The following is a 24,088-nucleotide window of genomic DNA, read 5'->3' on the forward strand; positions in this document are numbered from 1 at the left end:
GGCCATAGCAGTGTTGCCGTGTTGAATGTGAAACTCTAGGTGGCAACCTTGTGACTACAGGTGCGTTGTTTTCTTAGTTGTGTCCTTGGTTTGCCTCTGTGTTCGTTCCCTTCAGCAAAGTTTTTCTGCTTTTTTTTCCCCCCAGGAGGCCTTTAATATTTCAGCCATAATATAATTTTAAATACTCCATCTCACTGCGTATTCTAGTCAAACCTTTACAGATGCTCTGCAGCATCACATAGGACCTTAAATCTCTTAAGTGCACTCTCAAACCAACAAACTGTAGCCTGGTTTTATTTCTAAGGCCTGTTTCTGTATGAAAATGCACTTTGTTCTCCAGACCAGTAGAGGGCAGCATTGTGTTACAAGTAGAGAGGTCAACTCCGTACTTCAGATCTCTTCCAGCTCCAGGATACATTGCTCTGACACATACCTCTTTTACAACAATTTAATTGGCATCCAAAAATAACGCACCCTTTTCATTATTGGTATATTTTAGGGTTTGGAATAATTTGAAACAACTCAAAACTGCTAAGCCAAAAAAAAAAAGAAAAAAAAAGCCCCACACCAAATGAAATGAATACAATGTAAAATGTTAATAAAATCTAAATATCTTCCAAAAATCCTTAAAATAAATGACATTCCTGATTAAGACATTTTCAATCATATTGAATAATGTTATGAGTATCTCAGACCTGTTTTTTTTATTGCAAAACCCATCTGTAAAGAGCATCTCTCAGTAACTGTTTAGATATTTTATCCAAATGAAAACTGTATTCCAACACTGCTCTGTTCTCTCATTTTAATAGTGCTGCAAAAATAGATGTTTCAGCTACTTCTGAGGATAAGTTGGAGGCATGATGGTGCAAAATGTAAAGTGCCTGAGTGCCACTGACAGTCGCCATCACAGCGTTACTGTCCATCACGTGACCTGATCATATTTCACGTTGAGGTTTGGGAGAGGAAGGTTGTAATGATGTAAACTCAGCGTACTGTAGAGAAGGCCTGAAGGTTTCTCTGGAGGTGTGTGTAGTAGGTGGAACAATCTCTCTGATGGTCTAAAGACAGAGCAGAACAATGTGGTAAAGAGACAATGGCAACAAGCACTGAGCAGAGACAAGAAGCGTTGAATGTATTGCAAATTGTTGGTTATAAGGGACTAAAAAACCTCTAACAAAATAATCTAAACAGGTGAACAACCAATCCAGGTTCATGAAAATGTACTGATGAAACATGGGAACGGTGTCAACGATGTCAGGTCCATAAAGATAGACCATCACAAGATATGTTATAATGATACAATGACAATTTTAAAAGGAATAGTTCCACATTTTTGGAAAAATGATTGGACCTTGTTGCCGAGACTGATACCATTCTTCTTACTTTTAATATCAGCATAAAGCGAATAAACAATTACTTCCATAGAACGAAGCACTATTATTCCTTTGATGGATTTGGGTGAGCATTGTGTAACAAAACACGGCGGTTAGCATGTATCATTTGCTCTGAATTAGGTTTTTCATCGAAGCATAAGAAATCATTTTAAATCATTATTCTAGAGAGAAAAGCTGGATGTTTGCACACAGTTTGACATATTATTCAGGATTGCAATCAAATTAGTACCATTATCTGATCAGTTCAGGACATGTTGAATGGAAGCTGTAGTAGCACATATTCTATCACAGATGAACATCAAGTGACCTACAGCCTCTAATACAATAGTCTGAAAAATTGTTTAGAATATGAAATAGAATAAAACTCTTATGTTACATTTTCTGTGTCGGCTGCTCTGGAAATATGAACTCTTTAGCCTCTGCAAGCTGAAATGGTTCATGAGACCATTTGTATTCCTGCAGTCAGCCCATTTTTCTGCCGTTGCAGTTATGTGAAGACCAAAGAGGAGTGTTTCTGAGCAAAGATTTCTGTGGAAACTGTTGCCATGCAACAGCACAATACTGAGCTGATACATAGTAACTTCACTGTATGACTGCTCTTTTTCCTGAGCTCACTGCCAGAGTAGTAATGCACATTATATTCTATTCCATTCTACTCTATTCTACTCTACTGTATTTTCAAATACATAATGTCTTTATGCTTTGGGCTGTAACTGTGGTGCCATTGTTTTGTGGATGGGCAGGGGAAACTGTGCTTCAGCGACTGGTTCCACACCCAGACTCCCTTCAGTTTCCACAGCCAGAGCCAGCTGTAGTTCAACCTCAGATATTTAGCTGAACACTGACCCTTGGCTCTCACTGTTAACTCTGTATTCCTGTCACTACACCACATTTCACCCCTTCAGCATCGGTCAGCCACCCTCCTCTCTCTCTCTCTCTCTCTCTCTCTCTCTCTCTCTCTCTCTCTCTCTCTCTCTCTCTCTGTCTGTCTCTATCTCTTTCTCTCTCTCATTGTCTTGTTCTCTTTCTCTCTCTGTCTGTCTCTCTCTCTCTCTCTCACTCTGTCTGTCTCTCTCTCTCTCTCTCTCACTCTGTCTCTGTCTCTCTCTCTTGCTCTCTCTCTCTCTCTCTCTCTCTCTCTCTCTGTCTCGCTCCCGCTCTCGCTCGCTCGCTGCCTGTTACAACAACGATCCCACTGGCCCGCTGTCAACTGAGCTGTACATCTCCTCATGGCTGCTGAGTGGAGGAAGGTTTTTTATTTAATTTTTTCTCATCTTCCTCCCTGCACTGTTGGGAATCCCCTGTGCCCACATATATAATGAGTCACCAGCTCAGACATCAGGCAGACCCACAAACACTCAAGGTATAATTTGTCAACCAGTTGGAGAAGCTAATTGTAAAAGAAAGCATGATGTGCTAGATCCTGTAAAGGTAAAAGAACACAGAAATATCCAAAACTGTTGATAAAATTGATATGCAGAAAGCAACACCCTGCATATCTTTATCAAACCTAGCACTAAAAGAAGAATCCACAAAATTCTCTATATCCTATTTAAGTCATAAACAGTTAATTATCACATTGTCAGCCTGTCTGGGAGTTGAGACTTCCAAAATATACGTTACATATGATGTGTAGATTCACACCACAGCCTGCCAGGTGATGCCATTTCATTCTCACTTTCATGACTATGAAGAAAAACCTGAAAAAAACATACCAAGTGGAAAATAAAAAGAACTCTCTCATAGGCTACAGATGCAGCTAAATTTTAATTTAGCACAACGGGAGATGTTAACTGTTTCACTATGTGTGGCCTCCTCGCTGCAGACACCTCCCTGGCCAGTGCTCTATCAGAGGAGATCACACAGATAGGTTGCCTCCTCTGATAAAAGGCTGACTGTGGAGGATCCTCCCACTGTACAACTATCCAGGGAGGCTTTAGATGCTTGAGGATGGGCTCCAAGAAGTCTCTTACCCATCACCAGTGACTCTTGTTGCACAGGAATAGGGCTGGCTATCGTTACCGTATCGGTACCAGATACCGACACCAGTGGAGTACTTCATTTGATACCTTTTTTTTCTACTTCATCTGATACTCATGTGAATGGAAGCATTCAGTTGCTTAAAATGCCACCACCACTAGCTGCTACGGTAGTGGGCCAATCACACCTCGCATTAAATCCAAGAAGGCTTGCGGTGATTGGCTGCGAGCAAAACCATACAAATAGTAATTTTTTCTAGATTTGAGTACATTAAGGATCAAATGCAGGTATCCCTTCACTGAGTTTTTTTGGTAACCGATACCCAGCCCTACACAGGAACAGGTCTAATACACATTTGTTATCAATAAGCTCATCTAATTTTGTAAGAACATACTTGAGTGTGTTTACATGCATACTAATATCCTATTTTTGGAATCTTATCCTGTTTTTGATCATATTTGGGATGTAGCGTTAACATGGAACATACCACACCTGGTTGTTCACATCCCTGTATAAGTGATAACAGTATCCATGTTTCTGATCATCTGCCTGCAGGTCTGTTTTGATTTCTCAGTCATCATGTTCTGTATTAACAAAGAGCTTTCAAAACCAGGATAAGGTGTTTACAAAGAGAACAAAGCGACACAAAGCATGGTTCAGTTCACAATGTTCTAAAGGTTTAATGAGACACACAAGGATATATATTTTATCTAACAATCGCTACATTCATTCAAATGACGTGGTAAGACAGGAAAGAGTCAGGATGGGCGGAAGGATTGTCCCAAAGTTTGTTCACACAGATAGGAAAACAGTGTTGCAATTTAGGATATAAATAAAACGGATGAGAACGACTTTCTTCAGAGTTCTTACAGAATGGAATGTGGAATGTAACATTATTCATGTAACATAGCATATCAAGGTTTCTCAAAACCGGGATAAGGTGTTATCCAGGATAAGCTGTTTACATGCACAAAACCAGGATACTCCAAAACCCACATCCTAACCAGGATACTATTGATACTCACTATTAAAGTGGCTGTACTCAACATTCAGAACATGAATATAACAGTAAACAAGTATTTGCTATGTAAACACATGGAGGAGTAATAGTGTTCTGAGCAGAGAATAAAGTCACATTCCCTCTGTGTGTGTTGTAATCCGAGCTTCTCTGTTCTCTGTTTTAATAGCTGGTCCGGCTGCACATGCATGTTAGTTCAGTATAGTGCATGTGAGTGCATGGTGCGTCGGTATCAGACACTGACAGGGCCAGGACAACGCATTAGTATTGGATGAGTTGGGAAACAGGGATTTAAAGGAAATTCTTTTTCCTACAGATGACAGATGAGTTTCTTTACATATCACAGTAGTTTCTTAAATGGCAAGTCACAGAACTATCTTTATCCTAGGCTTTACAAAACATATTCTGTACACTTTAGTATATGTACAGTACGGTATATAGGCTATATATATATATATATATATATATATATATATATATATATATATATATATATATATATATATATATATATATTGTCACAAGTTAAAATTCTGTGCTTGTTTATCAATTAGCATGTGGTTATTTTGCAGATGATATTTATTGTAAAGGAGGATTGTGGGAGAATAATTTTAAACTGTATTTTTAGAGGAAACCAATAAAATGTTTTAAGTGTATATTTGAGAATAGACTATTATCTACAATAAAGTAAATCATCTTCATGAATTCCTAGATATGTAACCAACACATCAAATAAGAGTTTAAATAATAATAATACTTGTGTTACTTTGATGATGATGGTGGTGATGTTATTTTGTCTCAGGGAACGTGGTGTGACTGTGATCCTCCTGCAATGGGAGGCCTTGAAAGAACATGCAGAGTGACGTAACTGTGAGACAGATGGGAGTGGGAGGGGGGAGGATTTAATTTTAGACTCACCTTTTACAAACTTCTGTTCATCACACAAGCCTCTGTAGTTATTAATAATCACCTCCGGTATTATTAGGTGATTTGATCCTAAAAAATGACAAACTAAATGACAGCAGTGTTGTTGTATGTTGCAGGCAAATTAAAAAAGCATTTACAGTATTCGGGGGGGTTGAAGCTCTCCCAAAATCACGCAATACATTTCCACCGCCTATCAGATTCAATCTACCCTGCAATGTTTTGCCTTTCTTAAAATAGTCTCTTAAAACCTTCAGCTGAACGTTGTGGCACTTTTTGATAAATAATACAAAGTTAAATGTTATCTTGAATAATTTATTTTGCAGCAGTCATGCATAACAGCTGTCTTTGTGCCAGCAGCAGTGCTCTTTGTCCTGTCATAACTTTGAAAAAACATCATGGTGGAATGGACTTTAAGAAAACAGCAGATATCGTAGCTGATTATTGTGTAACTTCATGTTGTGTCAGGTGTTTGCTCAGCTGGAGGTGAAATGGAATCAGACTCTCTTAACCGAAGATATGAACTCTCACCATCCATACAGAGGCAGAAAGTCTCTCTAGAGGAGGGGCTGTCACATTGATGTCTCTGGTCTACTCACTGTCTACTCACAGGCTGCAGGGAGGCCTATTTATAGATATGTCTCTTTTCTCTGCTTCTACATCGGTCCCCTCTTTCTCTTCCATCTCTGTTTTCTACCCCCCCCCTCTAATGGGCTGATATTTCTGGAGCTGCACAGCTATTATCTTCTTTGCATCTTTGAGGTGCAGATCACGTTGAGTCAGATCATAAACTTTTTAAATTCTGACGTGTCTGTCTCTTTTATTATCTGTGTGGCTGTGCTGCTCAGAAATTTATAATCCTCGTGTTTGAATAGAATTGAATTGTTAATCCAAGGATTTATTTCTAACACCTGATTGGTCACAAGCTGCCAGGTTTCACCTCCAGGCGCAAAACTCACAAAGCCATCAATCTCGATCCATACTGTTTTAAAATGAGACAAAATATTCTCAATATTACTTCTGAGTCAAACTTCAGGCTGCTGTTTGTTGTGTGTCCAGTCCACAGAGCTGCCACTTTTGCCCTAGAGCCCCAAAACCATCCATGACAGCCCTGTGGTTTGGTTGATGATTAATGGCTCAACAACGGCTGTGAGAAGCCAGAGCCACAGGAGGTTAAACGCCTTTCAGTGCAGGAATTTGTAGACAGCAAGAAATGCTGCATTCAGTGTGGAGTTGGCAAAGGAAATCAATAGACTGCAACAATGCTCAGACCGTGCAATGACCTTTTGACAAAAATCACTGACCTCATGTCTTCTGGATAAAAAACAGCAAACTTGATTTGAGAAAACTGGTAATCTGATGTTGAAAAGTCTAGAATGAACAAAGGAAAAAGGTTTGTTAAGACTGAACCAAGAGTCTACAGCCATGCTAGCAGCTCTGTGAGTTTCTGTTGTTTGCACAGTGGTGCTTTGAGTTAAATGCTAACACGCTAACAATGACAAAACTGACATACAATGTTTAGCAGGTATAATGTATAATGTTCACCATCTTAGCATGCTCAGCACTAAACACATTGCATCCTGAATTGCCGATGTATGTCACTCCAAACCAAAAATGTCTACCAGCTGCTGGCACTAGAGGTAAAATCAGGTGATTGCCAATGTCAGTATGGTTTCATCCCCTTGGGACCACACATGTCTGTAGAAAATTTCATGGCAATCCATCTCATTTTTGTCAAAATATTTCAGTTTAGACCAAAGTGGTGGACCAACTGACATTGCAAGCTTGCGCCACATCTTTAGCATGGCTAAAACATGTGATGTTGCTGTTAAAACGAAAGTCTAAAATAACCAAAAACCCCAAAAGGCTATTTCAGACTGAGCTGAGACAAACTTGAGAGTCAGAAAATGGAGTATCTGCACACTGGATTTAAGCTAAAAAGGTTTTATTGGAAAAAAGGAATTTGATTCCTCATCAAGTGAATAATTGGCTTTTTTTGTGGAGCATAAAGACAGTTTTACATTTTGGAAAATCCCATTATTTTCTTTCTTGCTGAGAGTTAGATGAGAAGATTAATATCAATAATGTATGTCCGATATGAAGCTACAGTCGGCTTTTAGCTTAGCTTAACATAAATATTGGAAACAGGGTGAAACAGCTATAGCCTTGCTCCAAACACAATCTGCTTACGAGCACCTCTAAACCAACAAACTTGACTTGCTATATCTTGTTTCTTAATCCGTACAAAAAAATAAAATTTTAAGTCAATATATGTACAGTAAGGGGGTTCATGTGCCACACTATTTCCAACGACACTCCCAGAAATAAATAGTCTGGTAACAAACAAGGTGCTGGTTGGTGGATTTTGTTACCTTTGGACAAAACCAGGCCAGCTGTTTCCCCCTGTTTCCTGTCTTTGTGCTAAGCTAAGATAACTGGCTCCTAGCAGTGACTTTACCAGACAGACATGAGAGTGGTATTGAGCTTCTCAGCAAGAAAGCAAATAAGCGTGTTTCCTAAAAAATTTTGAACTATTTCTTTAAATCCAGTCCGCACATACTCTCCATTTTCCCTTCATTTATTTAATCTATCATCCTGCACCTGACCCAAAAAGAATAGAAGAGGAGGGGATGTGTACACAACTACCTTTCTACAAACTACAAAAGAGCTTGTGAATTTCAGAGAGGGCAAAAATATGCTACCTGTTTCATCTTCAAGATACACCTGGCTTCCTCAGTTTATTTTGAATCATCAAAGATATAGATGCTTTCATCATCATCAGGACCATTTCAATGAGACGCTGCTGAAAGTGGCATCATAGCGGCCGTCCACTGATGCTAACGAGGAATTTGATGCAGTGATTTAGAAGGCATTTGCCTTGGTGTGACATAAATATGACCCAATGATCTCTTGTGCGTTGTCATCCCAGCCTCCCTCAGGGAAATAACGCGTCACGTGATTAAAGTGATCAGACAGAGCAGTTCTTGTATAAGTGGAAGTGAAGCACGCCTGAACAATTTTCTGTTTTGTATGCATCCTAAATATGTGACCTTTGAAGCATAATCTTCTCCAGGGATGTAATTACATCAATAAAATAAACTGAATAATGTTTAATGTAAACAACATGAATTACACATTATTTTATGAGGGGCATGTATTTAGTTTTACTTTAATTTGACAGAATATGTCATTAAACATGCTAAATTAAATCTGTAGCTGTTGGAGATTTAAATACATGTCCATCAGTAGGCCTCTGTGTGTTTTACGATGTGACCAACATGTACCAATAATGATGACACCAATGTCCCTGAAAGTGTGGCAGTACATTAAAACACAGACTGGATGATAGGTTGGTGCTGAATCTTAATGCCTGCTGTGTGTTTGGAGCTTTCTTTTTTTTACGGGATGCAATAGGTGTCTGAGCAGTGCAGCAAGGAGCCGGGCTAATAGTGGGATACTTATTATAGCCCTAGCAACAGGATGAGGATTGGTGGCTGTGGAGAGTGAGCCTGTCAGCGATTGGCTGGTGAGGAGAACCTTTCACAGCACAGAATTTCATCTCATGAAAGGTTCAGTGCAGCAAGCTGCAGCAAGAGGCTGCAGTCTGAGGGCGGGCCATCCAGCAGCTTGCCACTTCAGCTTATCAATTAGTGTGACTCCCACATTGAAACACACAGATATGTATAATTACTCAGATAAACTTGACGTTTAGTTGTAAAAAAAGAAAAGAAAAAAACACAACTTGCATGCAAATCTAAACGCCTAAGAGAAGCAGAATTTCCTTCCATTGTCCATCATGAGATGCAGGAATTTATTTTTATTACAGCGCGCTGCTCCTCTGCTGCGATCATAAAACCTGCTGTCTTATGAAGCAATATTCTTTGATCTATGCCCTAATTTAGTTAATGATTAGCAAGAGGGCCTTAAAAAGAGCCTCATTTAAGACATACTGTAGTTGTTGTGTGAGCTGGCGGTGTCTCTGCACTGCAGCTAATACAGACTCCATCTCATACATTTACCCACAGACACTCAACACATGCAATGATGCAGGCATATACAGTACACACACACACACACACACACACACACACACACACACACACACACACAAACACACCTGCTGTGTGACCCACAAGAGATTACATGAGGTCATATTAACTTCCTGTATCAATATTTATGCTGTAAAAACTCAACAGAAATGTTGAAAATCTGAAGTTACAGAATGAAAAGAAAATGAGCTGTGGTGTTTGTGACTGTAAATGGCTATGTTACAGAGAGAAATGAAAATAAAGAATAATACTGATAAACAAATAACTTTTAATGGGCAACAGATGGAAACCAAAACTTCCTCAGAGCATATGGTGTGTATCCCTATCGCCCCCCTTTTGCTAATTTCCAGCAGGTCAGCTCTTCTTTAATCAAATTGAATTCACCCCCCCCCCCCCCCCTCACAGCAGAAACAGGGATCAACATCCAAAATAATAAAAACTTAAAAAGAAAAACCACAGAAAAGAAAATACAAATTAATGAAAAATGAACAAAATGCAGGTATTGTTGGCAATGGGTGAAAGTCTCCTGACGTGGTTTTAAAAAAAATATTCAAACAAAAAAGTGAGGGAAAGTTTCAGTTTCCGCTTTTTTTAACACACAAAACTTTCAACGCCATTCTAATACTCATAAGCTGTGTGAGCAGTGTTGCAGATTGGCATCAGGATGTCATGCTATTTGCCTGGTGAGCCTTCAAGACCATCAACTTTATACTACGTTAAAAATAAATCAAAGCAGCTGTGATATACTGTGTGAGCTTATGTAGGCTGACTCATGATAATGACATAATTGGCATACATCATAAACAAGGTTGTGTGACTGACCTTAAGGCTTTTGGTTTCTCTCTTACTGTAAGCCATCACATCTGAGATAAAAAATAAAACTGCCATCTATTAGGAAAAATAAAGTCCCAACAAACTGCCATCTGTATGAATATATAGTAATGTAATAATCTAGAAGTAGCAGCATTATGAAGATAAATCCGTTCAGCAGCTTTCTGTGCTCTTAAGCAGCTTCTTAGTGTCTAAGGTTTGTTCTGAAGATGTCAATTATCACATTTGCTAATAAATACTGAATTCTATTGAATTGCCTTTATGCTTTCCCTGTGACTCTACTTGTGCATTGGTATTAAATATTTATGTATATGTGCTGTACAGAGAGCAGTACCGTCTGACACATATTGTGAGGAAAATATTCAACTTGCACACATGCTTGCAGGAACTTAACAGATAGAGATAAATACTTTTTTCCTGTAAAGGTTAACTTGCACATGAGGCATATTAAAAATTAAAAATTAAATAATGATACAGGCAAAAAGGAAGCACATACTGTAGTTGAGCACAACACAAAGCGTTAAAACATTTTTTTCCCCCATGAAATGTTTTTTCCTTAAAAACACAATTGTCTGATGGGTGATGATACAACAATACACTAGACCACCATGGAAATGGTGCATGTAGAATTTAGTCATATTCTTTTTTATTATCATAGCTATTATTTCGGTTCTTGTGCAACTGCTACATAATGACTCACATTCAAGATATTTTGTCACTCAGGAACAGCTAAAAGGTATAAAAACATACAAACAGAAAAGGTATACTGTCAGAAATAAAATATGGTCCGTGTTTGTGAATTTATAACAGAAACATTGAGCCTGAAAACTTCACCATTATTATTTAAACTGGATAGCATGACAAATGAAAAAAGTACTTCAATACTGTTCAAAGAACAAAATATATCATAATTCAATGTGACAAACACCAGCTGGTAAGATTAAATGATCACTGGTGATTTTTTATCTTCCTTTTTTACTTTCAGTAACAAACTAAATACACATATTGCATGTCACTATAGCAACGCCCATTACAGATCAATTTTTACGATCACCATTTTGGTATAGCAAATCAAAAAACCATAACAAAACAAAATAAATTAGAAATTAGAAATCAACATCAGACAAAGCCTGTTTTTCTCAATCATATGAATACTTAACACCCACAGTATAAGTTAATAAAGTCAAGCTACTGTATATAAATACATCACCAGCATGCACAATATTGAATAATCGATATTATTGTCATCATCATCTTACACTGAAGAAACAGTATAGTAGGCAAGTGCATTTAATAAAACAAACACAGAAGTAAACCACAAACTCTGAAGCTGCTTTAATTTCTTTTTTTTGTGTCATTTTTTAGTTTGTTTTATATTGTTAAGTCTCTGCCTTTAATAATCTTCACCTCCAAAAGAATCTATGGTTCCAGTGCAGTGACATAACAGACTAATCTGTACTTAAAGTAGGGGAATCCATTTTTGACATCAAGTCCTCATTTTCGCTCCCGTCTAATTTATCCTTTCAAATTTTGGGGGGAATTAATCGGTTTAAAACTTTTTCTCGTTGTTTGTGTGAGTTTAACATGAATGGCTTTCAGGGCCCTTTCTCATATATAGACTCACTACTGGAACCAATGCAAACTAGTTTTGTGAGGCATTCCCATACAATAATTTTCTCTCTTAAGTGACTCAAATGCATCTCTATCACGCAAGAACCTAACTAAGCAGATTATCTTGACAGAACAAGATCAGTTCCTATGCCAGTGTGAGGCTGCCATTTCAATCCAACAACAACCACTTTCAGGCTGATTGACTGACATATCAGTGGTTTTTGGCAAACGTCAAAGAGAAAACCAAGAAGACGGAGGCCCCTTTCAACTGTATATATATTTCTATATATATTTAAACTAAGATTTAACCTCCACTCTCACCTCTCTTTTGATTATTTTCTTTTAAGACATGGAAAAATAAAGAACTGCTGCTGCGGTAGTATCATCGGCAAAAGCGGCTGCCAAAGTCCACCGGCCCTTCATATATTTTTTTTTTTCAAAGTGGGGTTACTCTTTAATTGTTGCCCTCCCCTCCCTCGTCATCCTGCTGGTCACTTGTCCACAGTGTCAAGTTGTCTCGGAGCAGCTGCATGATGAGAGTGGAGTCTTTGTAGGAGTCCTCGTTGAGGGTGTCCAGCTCGGCGATGGCGTCGTCGAAGGCGGTCTTGGCCAGATGGCAGGCCTGCTCCGGGGCATTCTGGATCTCGTAGTAAAACACAGAGTAGTTGAGAGCTAAGCCCAGGCGGATGGGGTGGGTGGGCTGCATGTGCTCTTTGCTGATCTCGTGGGCCTCGTTGTAGGCCTTCTCCGACGACTCCACCACGGTGGCCCTCTTCTCCCCCGTGGCCACCTCGGCCAGGTAGCGGTAGTAGTCGCCCTTCATCTTCAGGTAGAACACCTTGCTCTCGTGCTGTGTCTCGCTGCAGTTCTTGATCAGGAAGTTGTCCAGAAGGTTGAGCACATCCTGGCACACGGCCTCCAGCTCCTTCTCAATCTTCTCCCTGTAGGCCCGCACCATCTCGATCTTCTTCTCATTGCCGTCGGCCGAGGTCTTCTGCTCAATGCTGGAGATCACCCTCCAGGAGGAGCGGCGGGCCCCGACCACGTTCTTGTAGGCCACGGACAGGAGGTTCCTCTCCTCGTTGGACAGGGCCTCGTTCAGCTCTGTTACCTGGAAGAAGGAGACAATGGACCATTTCATCACCAGCTTCAGAGCAGAAGTCTTGATTAACCAGCACCAGATTGCATGTGCATTATACAAAAAGGAATATTGAGAACATATAATCCAAGAAAATCTAGCAGTATTACTAGAGTTGGCAACTGTTTTTTAGCAAAAATGCCAATCATTTTATGGTTCCAGCTCCTCAAAATTGAGGATTTTCTGCTTTTTTGTTTTATATCATTGTAAATTGAATATTTTTTAGTTTTGGTTTGTTGGTAGGAAAAAAGGGACAATTTTAGGATGCTACGTTGGGGTGCGCCTGTGGTTTGAGGAATAATGCGCCAACCATGGACTGCAACGTCCCCTGATTGAGCCTGGCTGGGGACCTTTGTTGCGTCTCTCTTTTCCTCATTTTCTCTCGTCTCTCTACTACTGTCTGTAATAATGGCATAAAAATCCCAGGAAAACATACTTTCAATATAAAAAAAACTAAGGAAGTTACCTTTTCTTAAGTTTTACAAAGCAAACAATAAATCAAGTGATCAAGAAACTGACCACAGATTGTTAGTTGCAGGCCTAATTATTAAAAAACACTATTTTTAGGTAAAAAAAAAGACTCTTGACTAACAGTACAGCTCACAGCACATAAGTTGAACAATATTTCACTTGACATGTGCAGTCTCCATGCCAATCCACTCATTTATTTCACCAGTAACTCCAGCTGCCACGTGGACTAGTTAATGAGAAACATTTTTTTTTTTTTGTTGGGGGAGGGAGGGGGGGGGGGGCTGATAGATGGCTAAAATGTTCCCACGAGCCCTCCGGGGCAGCTGCACTGTAAGTGAAAACCATCACTGCACAGGCGGTTCACGTGTCCCACTGACCTTCTCTCTGGCTCAAACTGACCTTTTACCTGTCTTTAACACCACGTCGGACTACTCACTCTGAGTTCCACTGTCAAATTTAGACTCGGACGAATCAGTTTGATAGTTGGGTGGTTGTCAAAAGAGACTATGTTGCTTTAAAAAGGCAACATTATGCAGGGTTATTTGATTAGAAAGGCAACCTTGTATTGGGTTGGCTTCTGTCAGATCAGTAACTGCACAGGGACTGAAATTATATATATATATATATATATATATATATATATATATATGTAGCTTGGTTTCACAAAACCTTATACACTGCTTTTTTTTATCTGAAAAGCTCCTCTTGACATGCTAATATTTCTCATCTCTCAGTTTTGACATTTTCTGCCGAGGCAGAGGAGCAGGACTGCCGACGTCACACTGAGGGGATGGAGAGCACGGCTCAAGCTATAGAGATGGAGGGGCCAACTGTAGACCTACTGTATGCATGCAAACGACAAACATGACATTTACTGTCAAATGATTTATATTAATCAAATGACTCAACTGAAACAAATAGGTCGTCACTATAACTATAAAGCGCTGATGTTCGGAAGGCTTACTGCTGTGCCAATTGGATTACAGTTCATCCAACTGACACAAAGATTGTAATTTCAAGGGTTTCACTGATATTAAGCATAATACCAAGATCCTCATTTAAAGCTATGGAGCCCAACATGTATTTCTAGGGCTGAAACAATTAGTCGAAAAAACTAAAAATTAATCGGCAACTATTTTTTGAACATTTTTTAGGCAAAGAATGACAACATTTACTAATTTAAGCTTAACAAATGTGAGTGTTTTCTGATAGTAAACTAAATATCCTTGGGTTTTGGACTGTTGGTGGTGGGCATTTTGAATTTCCTGACATTCTGAAGACCAAACCATTAATCGATTGAACAAGAAAATAATCTTTAGTTGCAGCCCTAGCATACAGAAAGTCAGTCTGGAAAGCAGCATTAAAGGCTGTTAAACCGTATGTATTTTCCATGTGGTTTTGTCATCTCTGGCTGGAATGGCAAGGGATTCCCTTTTGATTAAACAATGTGAGAGCACACCCCTGCAGAACGGCCTAGTTTGGACCGCACTGACATGGCAGATTGTTTAAAGGGACAGGACTCCCTCCCTGCACACACACATCACCCCACCTTCTTCAACCAGAAACCCCCGATGACAAACAATCCACAGGGGCTCACTCCATCCCTCATGAGGAACATCAGACAGAATATTCTTCCTTTAAAGCACAAATGACGATTTGAAGCTGTATGTGAGCTCATGCAGGCTCCTGGCTAAGACTCCCAGGATGCTAATGGTCCCAGTATGAGCTGGTGTGACACAGCAGGTTTTTTTTTTTTTTTTCTTTTTTTTTTTTTTAAACTCACTGCTGAATTCAGTTCCTAAAATGTATTTATTTTATTTTTATTTATTTGGAGGGGGACAAAAAAAGGAAAAGCAGACAAAAGGCTCTGTTCTCAACACTGGCCAATAGGAGCTGAGAAATGATTCTGTGAGGCAGCTCATCCTCTTCTTCATTATCAAAAAAATTACACTTCATCAGGGTCATTAACCCAAATGACTTCAAACTGCTGCTGAGGAGCAATCTACAGAAACAGCACATGCACATGTATAAGGAATAAAACAACAGAGGAAAAAAAAACAAAGCCCACGATCAAATCTGATCATATTGACTCACTGCAATATGACAAAAGAATATTCTAGAGAGTTGCTGCTGCCTCCTACGTTTGTTTAGAGGAAAGAGCAGTTCAAGGGGTCTTTTTTGGAGCATTTTTATAATGCAATCATGCTAAAAAAAAGACTAAGCCTTGGATACAAGTATAAAATAATTGGCAGATTTTGCTAATGCATATTATCTTAATTAACTGACAAAGAGAGGAGGAAGATGAGGAGGAGGAGGTGGAGGAGGTGGAGGAGGTGGAGGAGGCGGAGGAGGAGGAGGGGAAGCAGCAGTTGATAGGCTTTTTCCGAGCAACCTCACATGGCTCCCAGCAGCAGAAGCTTTTATAAATTAGCTGTAATGGAGGGAAGGGGGGTTGGGGTGGTAAAAAGGTGTCGGAGGGCAGCAAATGCAATCGAGCAGAGCCATTATATGATACGAGCCTCTTATAAGCCGAGAGATCAAACTCAGGCCTGTGTGCATTTCATTGTAATATCGCTTCATTGAACGGCACAGTCGATAGAAAGGCACCGCCCAAGGAGCAGACGATTTGGGCTGGACTCAGAAATCCCAGTCAGCTGTCGATGAGTTGACGACAAGACAATGAAGATGTTAAATCTTTTTTTCCTCCCGAGTTGTAGCGCGGTAATACCAAGGCAACAGTGCAACTCCCAGATTCACAACCAACACAGTCGAGATTGTGGGACGCGCCTTTACGCACAGAGAGCAAAACATTATTCACACAAGTCATAGTTATTATCTTTTCTTTTTTTGAGTGGACTTACCGATTTCATAGCAGCTGCCATATCATCATATCGCTCAGCCTGTTCAGCCAGCCTGGCTTTCTGTACCAGCTGCTCGCGATCAACCATTTTTTAAATGATATGTGGTTGCTAAGTCGAGCTGCTCTACTTGAGTTTTTGGGGATGAAATGATTGATATTTTAAATCGCAATGCAGTGAAATCCTACGCGAACCTAATGCTGCAGCTGTTCCCTGCTGTCTGTCTGTGCTCCGTGCAGACGGGACACCCTTTTCCTCGCTCCCTCCCTCCCTCACCCCTCCTCACACGCTCTCCCACGGCTGCGTCATCACTCAGAAAGGTGGGTGTCTGTGCCAATGATGTAACACTCCATGCATGGGAACAAGAGACGTATAGGGATGGATGGATGGATGGGAGCAGCTGGGCTAAAGGCCTTGTGGGAAATGGAGTCCTCTGTGGCTGTATGCTGGAGCCAGAGGCCTGTACAAATAGGTTGATTATGGGGGTGTCTGGGTGTGACACAGCATCTCTCTGTGGGGCCTGCTGGCGGGACAGGAGGTCCCCTTTTAATCCCAACCTGCATGTGGCTAATTAGGCTAACACTTAACACTTTTGTTAGTCACTGGGCCCATTTCAAGGAGTTATATACAGTTATGGCACAAAGTCATTGTTTTACAAGGCTAAATACCCATTAGGTGGACTCTAATCTGGACTAATCATCATTCATTATATCATATTAAGCTATACCAGCAAAATAATTGTAAAATAAAGTGACACATGGCTGAGCACAGTGAAATCTGAATTTTAAAGGTCCCATATCATGCTCATTTCCAGGTCCATATGTATATTTGGGTTCATACTAGAACCTGTTTACATGCTTTAATGCTCCAAAAACACATTATTGTTCTCATACCGTTAGTCTGTGTTCACCTTGTGTCTGAAATGCTCCATGCATGTCTCTTTAAGCCCCCCTCCTGAAAAAGCCTAGTCTGCTCTGATTGGTCAGCATTTCCGGGTCTTCTGCATCTGCACTCTCGGAGTCTCTGCACCGTCATTGCAGCCGAGGAATGACTATAATGGCACTGTAGCATTTTATTCTACGAATATATAGTATAGTTGTGACATCACAACTGTACAGAAGTCCTGACGGCTCGTTTAAAGGCACAGTTTCTGAATATGGCTGTTCTCTGTGGATTGAGCGTTTTTATACTTTTACAGTATTTATATGCACCATAACCTGCTTTATAATAATAAAAAAGACATGTGGATCTCACTTTTTACAATATGGGACCTTTAAACTATTATTACAATAAAAAGAAAAAAACTCAATAATGCACATGGCCGTCATGCCTCTTGCACCCGTGTTACACAACAAGGGTGTCACTTCTCCCATTTAAAACAGAAATGTGTTTGGTGTACATAGTACAAGAAGTTACATATCACTTCCCTAATCAGACTATCTGGACCCATGACATGGATGTTTTACAAAGTGGACCTCTAAGACTGTCCAGAGTGTAAAAAGTCTAAAACTTTCCGTTTCAAGTCCTAAATGAGTCATTATGTTCACTTCAACAAATTTCTCTTGTCTGGACTGTGACAGCTGGACAGTAAGAGGACAATGTTCAAAGATATTTAAGTATAAAAGATCTACCTGAAACAATAAACGTCATGTCCCCATTGGAAATTACACCCAGAGGGAGTTACCGACTAAGTTATAACCGTATGTGCTTGTAACAACACCGCAGGCCCTTGCAGGCCCTTAATCATGACATCATTTTGTTTGCAGTATGGCTCACAGGGCATCACAGCACTTCCTGTCCTCAAGGCCAACCAATAGTGAGCGATGCAAAGGGACAACTCTGCTGGTGAGGTTGGATTTGTGCAGCTGTTTTCTACTGAGAGCAGACTTATGCTTATCAGAGGCAGCAGTTTTGTATCAAAATCTAATTTCAGTCGCTTTAATGTGTTACAGTACGTGTAAATCATTTCACCCTGGTTTATGTATGGAGTCTTCACCATACTAGCAATATGAGCTACTTAAAGCAGATGGAGAAACTGCTGTTCACAGTTCCCTCTTCTGGCCAAACATGGAGATGAAGGTATCTGAGGGTGAGACATGTTCTGCAGTGAGGCGTTTGAAAGTAAAATATGTTGTTGTTGTTGTTGTTGTTGTGGTGAAAAAGCTTCTGAGACCACAGCACTGTCTTCTAAAACCTGCAAGAATAAAACTGTTCTGAGGTCAGCCCTTTCTAAAGACACACTGACCCAGCACAACTGTGTCGTGGCAGCGGACAAAACAATACAACTTTATTTATTCATGTAAGGCCAATTGTGTGCAGTAGTTCGTCACCCACATCATCCACAGATATAAACACAATAGATGCAGGTACTAAATAAATTAATAAATTAATATATAAATATAAATATATAGAAACAAATTTAATTAAAAAGCATGTGACTGCCTTTAATGAAAATTGACATACAAAAAACTAATTAACAACTAAACTAAACACATGCAAGTAAGATGTTCATCCCACATTTTATAAAATGTCCACGCTGGCAAATGTATTTTTTAAAACATGAGACTGTATGTGGAGATTAATAAGTGCCCTGTTAAGAGTTTTTCTACAAATATAAAACATGTAGCTAAAAATACATATTCAATAAAAATGTGAAGGCTGAGGGGTAGGTGTGATTCGGTTAAAATACGAATGAATGAATGAAACCACAACCTGGATTTCTTTTAGGTATCTAAACCAAAAACATGGTCACAAAAACCCCCAGCATGCACTGCTGTCAGCCGTGTCCACCCCCTATTTTCTAAACCTTATTTTTCTCTGCAGGAAGAGCTTATCACCTGCTGACCTGCAGGTCAAGATAGGTCCAGCTGACTTTCAGTGACGTGTAAAGTGGGTCAAGTAGGAGGAGGAGTAAAACACTGCCTCTTCCCACTTAACCATGGTTTGATGTTTCAAATAATATGACTATTGTACTGATATGGCTTCAACTATAGAAGGATTATTTATTATTTCTTGTATCGTGTGGTTTCACATTACAGTCGAAATGAGTTTGTTGACCACTGCGAAGAAGTCAGGCCGATAACACTAGAGTCAATGCAAAAAAAGGCTAATTTGAATGCATCCTCACAGTTATGCTTCAACCTAATTGTTTTTTAAGATGATCAATTTATTTACAGCCATTTTTGAGAAAATAAGGGCTTATAACTCTTTTCTCTGCCTTTATATTCAAATTCTGGGAGAAAAACACAATGTTATTTCAATGCTTGTTTGCAAAACCTCTGTTTCCATAACAGCATTTTTTTCAGAAATGTATTTATTATATACCCTTCAGTCATATTTAACAGACATGACAAGGTCTCTCAGTTGCCAAAACCTAAAAGAACTTCATGCTATTATCTGATTTCCTTTGAAAACCATTCCCCCATTACGTTGCAACAGGCAGTGCTGAACTAATGAATCACTCCACTTGCTCCAAAGAGGATTACTGTTCTTTCTGCTTAGCTTAGTTACCTCAAATCAGGATAAGGGTAAGGAGAGGTCTGTTGTCTACAGCGGCAATCTGTCTGTCCAGTAAACAGTTGAGCGCTCACACAGCTGTAAATGGAGACAGTTCGACTGGAGTTGGATGTTTTGATATTCCCAGATGGAGTGAGGATTGCTACTGCAGAAGAAATCGCAGAATGGGAGCTTCAGGCTGCGAGCCAGGTGTCCATACCCACCATCCGACTCTTTGTGGCACTTTACCCATACAACCCTGCTGCAATGTCCCCCAACTATGAGATGGCTGCAGAGGAGCTGCCTTTTGTGCCAGGCCAGATAATCAAGGTAAAAAAAAGACAACTTTTTACTTTTTGCAATTTACAGTGTCTATATGTAACTTTCAGTTAGTGTTGATTCTAGCGGCCCCTTTGGACTTAAGCACTAGTGTTTTTACCACACCTGCTGTCGTAAAGCTCTTTTCTTTACGGTGCTGTATTACCCACTTTATATTACCGAGTTAGCGTCACGGGGAGGTCATATAGTTGCGATGAATGTTTTGCTCGGATAGAAAGTCATTCATTTACAATAAGAGAATAACTTACAGATGCATTGTTGCATTTCCAGTGTTGCATACTTAGCCTGGATGTCTCGTGAGCTAAACCAGGTATCCCTGTCACTGTGTCACCAGCCAAAGCATTAAGAGATTGTTGTAGCAACCAACGTAAAAATAACTTAGATTAATATAACGCATTTCATGAAACCCACGGACGCTCTACATAAGTAACATTACAAGGGGACAAGGGAAAAGAAAATAGTAGGCCAACACAAACACGGAGTAAAAGGAAAAAAACGTTGGCGCTAAATGGAAGGGGGACGTAATTTAATGTCGCCTACTGACATACAACCACATCGCACATTCTAAAGTTCTTTTATGAATGAAATAGACATATTACATACCTGAGGGCCAATTCGGGGTGAGTTTTGAATCATTAAGAATCCCATAATTGTCTCCATCTGGTGAAAGCCAGACAGAGTGTGACTCGTGTTATCGCCCGTTGTCTTTCCCTTTCCCTTTTACCTTTAAGTTGTTCTTCGTTTGATGTCCTTTCCTGTGATGGTCCTGCCCCAGTATCAGCCATAACTACAACAGATAAAATAACATTAAAATACAATTAGGCCTATACAAAGAAATCTCATACTACCTTTTACCTGGCTGGATACTAACACAGGCTTTTCTGGTGTAATAAAGAAAAAGGTGACCCATCAGAATGTGTTACTGTAGCTCCATCTACCTGCCGCAAATCATTCTGTGACTTTGCAGAAAAAATCAAACCCGGGCAGATGCCTTACTAAAAACTATATAAAAATGGCATTCTTTTTACTGTTAGTCTTGTTTGCTGTTACAGGTCATTTATGATCATCAGTTGAAAAATGACAGAGTTTCAGAAACATTAAAAAGTTACATATAGTCACTTTAATATAAAAAAGTAAAGCAGGTAAAATGATGTACACTTCTTTTATGGTGCTCTTTAAGTGTGCTGACTTGTGTATCTCATATATTAGAGCTGTATTTCCTCACTTCATCAGTTGAAAAGCTTCTTTGAAATGATGGTTGAAACATGATGGTGTTTCCTGTTTGTGCTACATTCAAGCCAGCTGATTGTGTACAAAGATATCAGCTTTTTTCTTTATTTCCTGTCACCGTTTCCAACTGATTGATGTCATTTTTACTGAATTCACTGCTGCACCATGCAAATATACATGTTTTTATTCCAAACCTCCCATAATAAAGAGATAATCCTCTGCATTTATTAGGTGTTTGGAGACAAAGACTATGATGGCTTCTATTATGGTGAGTCCGGTGGGCTCTCTGGTTATGTGCCAAGTAACATGGTGGCTGAAATCCCAGTGGAGGATGAGTACCTGAAGCATCGCCTCATGCAGCAGGGATTCCTCCCTGTGGACCACACAGGTATCAACCCTCTGTTTCTGCAGGACAGTGTGCTATAACAGAACACCAACGCAGGGGTAATGTAATGTAACGTAGGGGCTGTTGGCACTGACTTGTGAATGTCTGTAACTGTAGAAAGCTACTAACGTTAAACAGCATGCTACAATAAATAAGAATAAATTAAAGAAATACAGAAATCTTGAGTTTATATCACAAAAATGTAAGTGAAACACTGGACTTATAATTTCTTTTTCTTTGAGATTTCAGGCTCTCATTGACACATGCAATTTCATTCATTGAAGTTGTGTGATTTCAAAGGCGTGTTTGTGTGTTTGGGCCCACAGGCATATCTTCAACGCCAGATCTGAGCGACGTAGCCAGTATCCCTGATGATTTGGTTGTTCGACGAATGGTGGCCATATTTGACTACGATCCGTGGGAAAGTTCACCCAACATGGACAGTGAGGTAAGCATGAACCACATTGTGTTTCTAACCACTTTATACTGATTTAGTCATATCTGTTGTTTTAAATACAACAAAGTGGTTTGTAATGTTTCAAAACTCTTTTTGTCTCTCAAAGATTGAACTTGGCTTTCGTTCAGGAGACATCATTTATGTGCTAGGTGCCATGGATCGAGATGGATTTTACTATGTGAGTGTCACCTCTACAATTACAATACAATGATTAGATTGAATAGTTCTTGCATTGACTTTTGCACAAAAGTTTAAATTTCACCTATTTTAGGGGGATCTGCACGGACGACGAGGTTTGGTTCCATCTAATTACCTGCAGCCGCTACCCTGGAATTAGAAGAAAAGGCCACGCTAAGATGTTTGCTACCAATGCCAAGTCTCAGAGACAGTAAGAAATCTGCAGTTTTTGGGACAGTTTATGTGTCCAAACATGCTTGTTTTTATTTTTCACATTATAGTATTGCACTGCACCCAGCTTTAGATTGCAACTCAATAAGGGGTCAATTCAAAGAAGAAACTAATTAACGCTGTATAAGTACTCTAAGAATTGTCAGTATTGATCAGAATGCGACAAAGTGAAACAAGTTCTTGTCATACAATTTTCAGGTAATTTATTGAAATTTATTGAAAAGCAAAAAAATACAAATCATTTGGTGAAAAAAGCACAGAAAATACAAATCATAGCCTATGTATTTTAAAAATCAAAAAGGATCTTTATTCACTTTATATTTGCCCGCCTACTTTCCTTTTGCTTCTACTCTATGCACTTTCAAAGCCCAACATGAGCCAATCAATTAAAAAATGAATGCTTAGATATACCGTATATCTATAAATGTCAATTTAATTACTTCAATCATACCATGACAATGGAGAGACTATTTTAGCCTTACTAATACACCTTTATTCTCCATTGTTTTGTAGACCAGTGTGTATTAAAATAGTAAATCCATATTTGCCTTATGTAGCAATTTTTATGTAAAATGCATTCACAACAGTACTTTGTATAGGGGAAAATATTCATCATGTTATACATGCAACAAGTGTAAAGCAGAAACTGAAAATAAAGTCTCTTGAATTTGTACAATGCTCACCTGCTCTTTGGTAACTGTAGATCTCAGCTATACCTGTTCATACTGATTTTACTAAGTTAAATGAAATCATTTTCTATTTCGGCAGGTTTTCACATTCACCATTATCCTCTCAATTTCTAACAAATTAACACAATTAAATGACAAAATCAACAGAGAAATTCAGCACATTTTCATGATGGGGCCTACATGTTTTAAAATCTTTGACACAGAGTCTGTTGGTTTCTTCTTGTACATTTCTCTGCAGCCAACAGTATACTCATCCATAAAGTAGGAAACACTACACTGTGTAGTAGAGTTTAGTAGTGCTTTCTACTTTATGGGTGACAACACTGTACATCAGTAGCTTCTGGTCGTTCCACCGCAAACAATGAAGACATGACGGGTCGGGTAAAGGCAAGTTTTCACACATTAAATTAAACACAAGCAAATTCTCTAACATAATTTTATAACTGAGAAACATGAAAACAGTTTACACACACAGCATTTGGCAGAAACGTGCTCAAAGGTATGCTGATATAGGACAATAATGAGACATAAAGTAGTAACTCATGTGTATTTTAGTGCATTGTAATTGGAAAGATACAACAAATAAAAGCAAATGCAATCAAATAATGGTCAAAATTAAATAATTAAAGTCACTTGCTGTCATGGCCTTACCATCGTTTGGACTCCCCAGAAGAAAGAAAACCCAGAAGTGAATGTGATCTTTTTATTAACCCTGTCTGAGCCACGTGGTTAACACAGGAAAAGCTCTAACAGTCACACACACACACACACACACACATGCACGCACGCACGCACACACACACGCACAACA

At 39.3% G+C, this 24,088-nt stretch overlaps 2 protein-coding genes across 5 annotated transcripts; one reads left to right on the plus strand and one right to left on the minus strand.

Moving 5' to 3' along the window:
• Positions 1-2,290: 2,290 nt before the first annotated feature.
• On the minus strand, positions 2,291-23,997 carry ywhag2 (3-monooxygenase/tryptophan 5-monooxygenase activation protein, gamma polypeptide 2). Of its 4 annotated transcripts, none has more exons than XM_031297638.2 (3): positions 16,278-16,546; positions 12,273-12,918; positions 2,291-2,397 (listed from the first exon to the last, which is right to left on the minus strand). In XM_031297638.2, the coding sequence occupies exons 1-3, from the start codon at positions 16,362-16,364 to the stop codon at positions 2,306-2,308; spliced, it is 825 nt and encodes a 274-aa protein (XP_031153498.1). In that variant the 5' UTR covers positions 16,365-16,546; the 3' UTR covers positions 2,291-2,305. The 4 variants fall into 4 exon arrangements, with proteins under 4 accessions (XP_031153498.1, XP_035857387.1, XP_031153496.1 ...); XM_036001494.1 differs by lacking the exons at positions 2,291-2,397; positions 16,278-16,546 and adding exons at positions 20,833-20,895; positions 23,929-23,997 and having other exon boundaries at positions 9,614-12,918; XM_031297636.2 differs by lacking the exons at positions 2,291-2,397; positions 16,278-16,546 and adding exons at positions 20,833-20,897; positions 22,443-22,508 and having other exon boundaries at positions 9,614-12,918.
• On the plus strand, positions 19,712-23,259 carry si:ch211-105f12.2 (RIMS-binding protein 2-like). Its single transcript, XM_031297642.2, has 5 exons — positions 19,712-20,099; positions 21,570-21,726; positions 22,050-22,171; positions 22,287-22,358; positions 22,452-23,259. The coding sequence occupies exons 1-5, from the start codon at positions 19,875-19,877 to the stop codon at positions 22,515-22,517; spliced, it is 642 nt and encodes a 213-aa protein (XP_031153502.1). The 5' UTR covers positions 19,712-19,874; the 3' UTR covers positions 22,518-23,259.
• Positions 23,998-24,088: the final 91 nt, after the last annotated feature.

This window comes from Sander lucioperca, chromosome 5 (assembly GCF_008315115.2).
Source record: "Sander lucioperca isolate FBNREF2018 chromosome 5, SLUC_FBN_1.2, whole genome shotgun sequence".
NCBI classification, from domain to species: domain Eukaryota; kingdom Metazoa; phylum Chordata; class Actinopteri; order Perciformes; family Percidae; genus Sander; species Sander lucioperca.

Excerpts from the sequence above, each read along its gene's own strand:
- si:ch211-105f12.2 (XM_031297642.2), top strand. The coding sequence starts at position 19,875 with ATGGAGACAGTTCGACTGGAGTTGGATGTTTTGATATTCCCAGATGGA. Across the intron at positions 21,727-22,049 it reads CCTCCCTGTGGACCACACAG|GCATATCTTCAACGCCAGAT; the intron begins GTATCAACCCTC and ends TTGGGCCCACAG. Across the intron at positions 22,172-22,286 it reads CACCCAACATGGACAGTGAG|ATTGAACTTGGCTTTCGTTC; the intron begins GTAAGCATGAAC and ends TGTCTCTCAAAG.
- ywhag2 (XM_031297638.2), bottom strand. The coding sequence starts at position 16,364 with ATGGTTGATCGCGAGCAGCTGGTACAGAAAGCCAGGCTGGCTGAACAG. Across the intron at positions 12,919-16,277 it reads TGGCAGCTGCTATGAAATCG|GTAACAGAGCTGAACGAGGC; the intron begins GTAAGTCCACTC and ends TCCTTCTTCCAG. Across the intron at positions 2,398-12,272 it reads GGATGACGAGGGAGGGGAGG|AGAAAGAGATAGAGACAGAC; the intron begins GCAACAATTAAA and ends ACAATGAGAGAG.